General features: G+C 32.4%; 1 protein-coding gene across 1 annotated transcript; it reads left to right on the forward strand.

The window, feature by feature from the left end:
* Positions 1-1,806: 1,806 nt before the first annotated feature.
* Positions 1,807-4,065, forward strand: LOC123226197 (BAG family molecular chaperone regulator 1). Its single transcript, XM_044650721.1, has 5 exons — positions 1,807-2,148; positions 2,267-2,622; positions 2,710-2,966; positions 3,057-3,203; positions 3,279-4,065. Exons 2-5 carry the CDS (start codon positions 2,379-2,381, stop codon positions 3,669-3,671), a joined length of 1,041 nt encoding a protein of 346 aa, XP_044506656.1. The 5' UTR covers positions 1,807-2,148; positions 2,267-2,378; the 3' UTR covers positions 3,672-4,065.
* Positions 4,066-7,898: the final 3,833 nt, after the last annotated feature.

The following is a 7,898-nucleotide window of genomic DNA, read 5'->3' on the forward strand; positions in this document are numbered from 1 at the left end:
CATCTAATAAATAGATTATGATTAATAACAAATCATAAAAATAATAATTAATATGTCTTTTATATGTCAATTATTAATTAATGCGGAAAACCTCTTATTTTGAAATAATAAAAATAATTATATAATAATATATATTATAAATATTTAATTAAATATTCAAAATTAAGCATACATAATTTTATTATATATTTCCGATAACTACAAGAGTCTTTTTTTATTGTTCTTCTGTTTATTAAAAAAATTATTATTTTTTATCTAAAATGATTATATTATTAATGTAATTATTCTATTTTAGTTTAATTACAATAAAAATATATATTAAAAATTATATTTGAATTATGATTGGTTAGACATATTATTTGAATATAACTGTTTCACTTCGTTACGTAAATATAAATGATTAATGAAAGCAAAATTGAGTTGAGTTATGCATTATAATTATACTTTAAATAGATGAGATAACCCTCGTAAAAAGCTAACTATCATCTTTAGAACCTTGTTTAAAATCAAGGTATACTCAAGACATATCTTATTGTATATACGACAAAATATATCTTATTATATCTATGATAATTAATAATATGATCATTGATGTAGTTATCCAACTATTAAGATAAATTATGTTTAAACCTTTTTGTGTCTAATCTTGATTATATTTAATTTATCTCATCGTAGTGGATAACACGATTAATTGTTTGATCCTCATTCTCGCTATTATGACCTATTTTGTGTAAAAGTTTTAAATTACATACATCAATTGACAATGACGGATCTTTGATTTTTGATAAATGGGCCCCTCTATGGCTCCCCTATTGTTTGTTATCAATTAGTGAAAACTTTAAAAAAAAAATGTCAAATTTTGAAAAAAATAAATAATACAATATCAAAAGATTGAAAGGTAAGTGTGCACTTTAAACTTCTTTATTTTGTTATCGAAATAACAAATTTTGATAATTAGTATTCTCATTTTCGAATCAGCTTTAACCTCATCTAAATTGAACACCCGACTAATGTTTGACCTTATTTTATATTGTGTTGCATGTGACTTCTTCTTCTCAATAATTCAGTGAGAATCTAATACGTTCAATTTTGAACATAGACTTTATCGAACAAGATTGAAAGTTTGGAGGTAAGGTATTAATTAAGGATTTTGAGCAATTTGGACGGCATTATACATTAAATTGAGAAGTTGGAATAATATAAATTTTAATTTATGGCTACATCAAAATTAATAATTTAGTTCATGTGCATTTATTTCTAATTAAAACAAGAAAGTGACACACGTGCCAACTTTGCGCTGGAGTGAAAGAGAAGCGTGTGTGGAGTCGGACAACGAAACGTCACCGGATTATGGTTTCTCAAAGAAGGTGCCGGCGGACTAAAACTATACGTGACATAGACACCACCGCACAAGCCACTAAGCGACGACACGTCTCAAATTTACGATCATTCTTAAAGTAAATAACCCTTTATCATTAACGAGACAATGATTGGATTATTTTTATTACCAAAAATAACCCTATAACCATAAGCGTGTAAGCCAGCAATTCACCGAGAAGTGACTCGTAAAATAGAACTGCATGTACTGGATCTGCCCACCAGTTTGGTGATGGACCTGACCAGAGTTTCCCCTTTGGTTTTTTACCTTTGAACAGAAGCTTTGGCGGCTTTTGTCCTTCTTTTTGTAATAAAATATTGATAATTAATTAATTAATTATAATATTAAAATAATGAAATTTAGATAGAAAAATCAGGTAAATGTATCGTTTTCAGCTCTCTACCACTGACTCTGTTAGCTGTCCACTCGTTTTATATTCATTTTCCTCTCTTATTCTCTTCTTCCAGGAGATTTCCAGAACTGCAAGCAAGTGAGAGAAAAGGGGGAGATTTTTATTCTCTTGTGTAAAATCACTGGTTCACATTGTTTCATTCAATTTTTCTTGTGGGTTTATTACGTTGACCGCATTCATTGAAGGGATCTGAAATATTCTTTTGATCGGTTTTTGGCTTTAGCAAGTTCTGTGGGCGATCTTGTCTGGGTTTTCTTAGTGAATACTATTCAAAGATGGTTTTTTTCTTTTCACAAGACGCCATTTGGTGCCGCGAAGAAGGTTAAAGAACAAGGGAAGGAAGACTCTGTTTTTACAGGTTGTTTTTCTCTCTCTGTTTACGCGTGGCTTGAGGACTTGGACTCGTGTAATGCTGCTGGGGTCTTACGATTCTTTCGAGCTTTTTCTCAACTGGGTGTCTATGATTTTCGTTGCAGATCGCCTGGAATCACTATTGTAGAAGATCTAAAGACTCTTCTCTGCGAGTCAAACTCATTTCTGTAACGGAACAAGAAAAATAAAATTTTTTAAAAAGTAAGAGTTTTGAAGATGATGAAGATGAAGACTAAAACCACAGGGCTGTCACCTTCCCCGATGATGAATGGTAGCTCAGCTGGTGGAGCTCCGCCTGAGCCTCTGGCTTATGATTGGGAACTAAGACCAGGTGGAATGCTTGTACAGAAACGAAACCCGGATACTGATCGGACCTCTGCTCCACCACCGACAATTAGAGTTCGGGTCAAATACGGGTCTGTTTACCATGAAATGCATATCAGTTCTCAAGCTACATTTGGTAAATTCGAAATCTTTCTTGATTTCTGTTTTGTTTTTTGAAATTTTGTTTATAAATATGTGTGGTTTTGTTTTACTTTGATTGCAGGGGAGTTGAAGAAGATGTTGAGTGGACCAACGGGGTTGCACCATGAGGATCAAAAGCTGATTTATAAAGATAAAGAGAGAGATTCAAAGACTTTTCTTGACATGGCGGGTGTGAAGGACCGATCAAAAATTGTGCTTGTTGAGGACCCAATTAGTCAAGAGAAACGTTTACTTGAGATGAGAAAGAATGCCAAAATGGAGAAGGCTTCGAAATCCATCTCCCAAATTAGCCTGGAAGTTGACCAGCTCGGAGGCCAGGTGAATATTTCTACCTGAATTTCAGGCCTTTGAAAGATTTATAAATGAAGAATTGTGTAGTGAATTTGATGTTTCATTGAAATTTGGTAGGTGTCTGCTCTTGAATCTATCATCACTAGAGGAGGGAAAGTGACAGAAAAAGATGTTCTTGGTCTAACTGAGTTGTTGATGAATCAACTGCTTAAATTGGATGGAATTATGGCTGATGGAGATGTAAAATTGAAGAGGAAAATGCAGGTAATTCTGGGTTTAATTTATGTATTGGTTCTGAATTGTTAAAATTGTACGGTCTAATTAGTTTTGTGGATGAAGGTGAAAAGAGTGCAAAAGTATGTTGAAACTCTGGATATGTTGAAGATGGAAAACTCTATGCCAAATAGCAATGGAGTTCAAAGATCATTGCAGAATCAACAAAGGCATTTAAATGGCCAACCAAGGCTTTCCAATGGGCATAGACTAGAGCCAATTCAAGAGCAGCAAGCTAGGCATTCTTTTGAGCATTTATCAATACATGAGCAACATCAGCAACAACAACATCAACAATCAAGGCATTCAACAGCAGGATCAGTTGTCGTTACCACGAAATGGGAGACCTTTGATTCTAGCCCCGCATTGCTGCCAGTTCCCTCAACATCCAGATCTGCCACTCCCGTCATCAATAATAATTCAGCCCAACCTAAATTCCCCTGGGAATTCTTTGACTAAGGCCGGCCTATGCCTTGTATTTGTTTTTTTGCGTGTCGATGTGCTTCGGGTTTGTTACTCATGTTGGTTTGCATCTGTTCTTCATTCTTTTCTGTATCTAGATTCTATTAGCACCCCCTTTAATCTGTTTCTCAGTTCACTAGAAATAAATGGGGTTGCTACAATAGTGATTAGTATGAAAATATTACTCTATTCCATTATTTTTCGGCTTCATCGTCTGTCTTTCGATCCATTTGTATGGTTCAGTTGTCTTGCTGAAGATCTTTATGTTAGGATTGAAACTTGTTCAGATGAAGGAGAGGTGTAATTTGGAATCCAGTAATCCCAGATGTAAAATGATGCAGCATCTTCTTTCTCTGTCACTCTGAATAAACAAATTTCAATCATGGTTTTAGGTTGTTGTGTGATTATTAATTTATTATTCTGCAATACCTTGCTTCCTGCAGGGGCTACAAAGTGACAAAAAAGGCCTTAAAATGGAGAAGATTTTGGTAATCAAGTTGGTAACCTATCCAATTATAAATCCACAAGTCTGAATACTTTGATTAAAGTAGAGGAGATGAAATGATAAAAGTTGGATTAGTTTAAGTACCTGTCAAATATTGTAATTAGTGTTCTTTGATATGATTTTTTTTTGTCAGTCAAAATTTCTATTTAAGGGAAACTTCCACTTTTAAAGCTTCTAGTAAATGTAGGAGGCTATGATGCCTATTTCAGTGAAGAAAATAGAATAGATATCACCCGATTGAGAGACCGAGAAGAATAGCTTTTGGTTTCAAAGTGATTTGGGTGACAAAGAAAGAGAGTTTTCGAATACGATAACAAGTAATCAAGTTACATCAACAATATTTTAAAATCAAATTCTTGATTTATTTGATGTAGTAATTATGAAATTAATCATTAGATCTGAATTTTATTTGTTTGATATAGTTGTTCAATCATGATCGATTTGAATAAAGGTTTTTCATAACAAAAAAATAATAATAATAATAAGAAGGGCACCTAAGTTTGAAATTTGTTGGCAACATATTAAAATCAAATTATTGACTACTAGACTTTGGTTTTTTCCTATTTGGTGTGATCGATTTAGATTTGATTACATTGAAAAGGTAACTTCCAATTAGACATAAAAGGGATAGTCTGACTCAAGGGCTCATTATTACAAAAAGAAAAAAATAGGATTCAATTGTTCCTGCTTCCTCAGGGCACTTCCCCCTCATTTGAAGCTTCAAGACTTCCAAGTTATGACTAGATGACTCAGCTCTTCATCTATACCAAACTCTCTGATTGATGGCAAGTAAAATGACAGTATGCTTCTTTTTCCAGGAAACCCTTTAAGAACTGTAAAATTTTGGTAACTTCATCGGTCGTTCAAAGTAGTTGGTAAAGGCATCCATGGTTGTAGAATTCTAGAATGATATTATTAGGTGTGGCTAGATGAACAAAAATGGTACATTGCTGTTCTTGTACTCCAAACTTATTCTTCCATTTAGGGACCAAAATCATGCAGCTTAATTGCCAAAAGCTTCAAAGTGAAAAAGAAGATTGCTGATTTTTTGTAAACCAATGAGAGCTGAGTGTGGAAAAGTTGCCAAAAAGAAATATTGGGATACAATAATGATAGTGAGGCACTCAACAACAATAATAGCCCAAAAATGCATATAATTTAAGTTAAACCATCCTAAATCAACACTTTGAAAAGGTTGATTGGAGGCAGCAGGCAACTTTACTGATATGGAATATCAATGGAAGGCCAAAAGCACTGGTTTTTATTTAACATTTAACTTTATTTCAACCATACCCAGTTGGATTTTATGCACAACTTTAAAGAAAATTGGAATAATGAAGCCAAGTAAAGGTCTAAAATGCTTCACCAAATTTGTCTGCAGGCATCTGATCCAAGCAAACGTAAGATGAACCTGTTATCATTCACCAGCTGAAAAACATTTGTGAACTCACAAGCAAGGAAAACATCATTTTTCCTTTTTACTAGAGTTTGATCTTAATATGTTACTGGTGGGTTTCCAATCCCTTACTTTTGCTACTCAAGCTATCCTTTCAGGGCAAAGAAAGCATCATTTTGATGTAAGAAAACGTGTTGTTTTAATAAAAGTTGAAGCTGCATCATATGATGCAATATATTCTCTATCTAACATTGGCAACTTCTGCTTTCCACTTTTTAGATTGCGGCAGTTACCTTCCATTACTGATGAAACACAAGCGAGCTGATTGAAGCATTTGATAGATCATTTAGTACTTTTGGCCGGCCTCCTTAAAAATAAAATAATTAATTACACACATTTTAGAAGACACCGAGCAAAACAAAATAATGAGTTTATATTGACTTAAGATTTTTGACTTCTATTTCATATGTGATTTTCGCATAACAACAACCTCTAGTCTATCAATTGTGTGTAAAATTCGAGCACTTCACATGTTGCTCGATTCATGTATAGTAGGTCATTTTACCGATTTAAGGAGAACAGTTGATATGTTGTCTCAATCCACATATAATAGGTCAAGACTCTGAGGTATTGTCAACTTTGGACTTTGTTAGTCTCACAGTTTTGCCTTTGAAAGGTCAAAAGAGAGAATAAATTTATATTGAAACAAGATTTTGGACTCAGAATCCAAGAGTTAACAAAACTGGTGAACTATTATAACTTTCAAGATGAAAATCTAAAATTCAAGTCTCTGTCACGTTTATCAAACCTTAACTTGTCTGGTGCAATAGTTATAAATCCACTCACTGATCCAATTTCCTTAAAAAAAAAAATAAAAGATCTTGGACTCCTTTTCCATTTGAGAAAGTTAGCTGAGTGAAGCATTTGATCAAACAGTTTAGTACTTTCGGCAGGGCTCTGTACAAATCAAAGAAAAAAAAATACACACATTTTAAACACAACCCACTTATTATCTAAAATATGTCAACATAGATTTGACTCAGAATCTAATAAATTTCATGTCGTGTTTGAGACATCAATGATTAGTAACCTTTAAATAAAAGTAATAAGAAAAATCAAACACAGTGGTCATATTCTTGTTGCTACTGAGAAATGAAGAAAATCAGATTGCTGAAATATTTTTATCATGTAAATCGATTTCCAAAAGGAAACAGAGAGACTGGAGAGCAATAACAAAAAGTAGTGGTACCACCACCACCACCACCCACTACTTTTATGAAGAAATTTATCTTGTAATATTGAAATTTGAATGAGAATCTAACCCAGTCCAGTCCTGTCCTGTCTGTCCTGTCCAGTCCAGTGTTCTTTTGTGGCCACAGCAGGCAAGAATTGTGAAACAGGTCCACTTCTTAAACTCTGTCTTGCCCCAAGAAAAAGTGAGTGTTTTTTTTTTTCCTGGCTCTATAATGGAGGACTTCCACAAAATTTACGAATAATTGAGCTTCTTCATTGTAACTCTTCAGATCTTGTAATTTCTTCCAGTAATTTGTTCATGTTTCTTATTATCAAACCAATTTTTCCAAATTGGATTAAATGTCAATTTGACAAAGAGAACGGTCTAATCCAACTGAGGGTTAGATGGGTTACCTTTAAAAAATAATATTGAAATAATTGTATATAACAATAAATATAAATCTATGTATAAACGATGATATATCATTATTTAATAGAGTAATTTTAAATTAAATATAAAATAACATCCAATCAAATGGTGATATGTTATTATTATTTATATACTTAGTGTTATTTTTTGTATAATTTATTATTAAATATATTATCTAAATTATTTTAACATTAAAATAAACTTAATTTAAAGATATAAATATTAAATTTGATAAATAAGATTTTACGATCAAATTATCATAATAAATTTAAAAATTATTGATTTTTCTATATGGATCAGGAAATTCCTAGAGTTTTACTTGATTTAATTGTTCAAATGGTTGAATCTAATTAGGTCTAACTTTAAATATAATTTTTAAATGAATTGAAATAATTTTTGCTTATAGATAACGGTCCAACCAAATCAAACACCTATTAGATTGATCGATAAGATGTGGTTTTTAAAATTGTACCAAACAACTTAATTAATTAAGTGTATTATTGTTATTATTATTATTATTATTATTAAATTTGGCATAAGAAACTTTCCAATAACAAATAAATAGAGACATCAAATACCCAAATTTTGGACCACATGGGTTGTATTTCCTGGGGCAATCGTGCACTACGACCCACGGCTCATGTGGGATCCCAAAGTATC

This window comes from Mangifera indica, chromosome 9 (assembly GCF_011075055.1).
Source record: "Mangifera indica cultivar Alphonso chromosome 9, CATAS_Mindica_2.1, whole genome shotgun sequence".
Classification (NCBI taxonomy): domain Eukaryota; kingdom Viridiplantae; phylum Streptophyta; class Magnoliopsida; order Sapindales; family Anacardiaceae; genus Mangifera; species Mangifera indica.

What these genes read in the sequence shown, in the direction of transcription:
- LOC123226197 (XM_044650721.1), top strand. Translation starts at nt 2,379, where the DNA reads ATGATGAAGATGAAGACTAAAACCACAGGGCTGTCACCTTCCCCGATG. An exon ending in CAGTTCTCAAGCTACATTTG is followed by an intron (nt 2,623 to 2,709) that starts GTAAATTCGAAA and finishes CTTTGATTGCAG; the next exon opens with GGGAGTTGAAGAAGATGTTG. An exon ending in AATTGAAGAGGAAAATGCAG is followed by an intron (nt 3,204 to 3,278) that starts GTAATTCTGGGT and finishes TTGTGGATGAAG; the next exon opens with GTGAAAAGAGTGCAAAAGTA.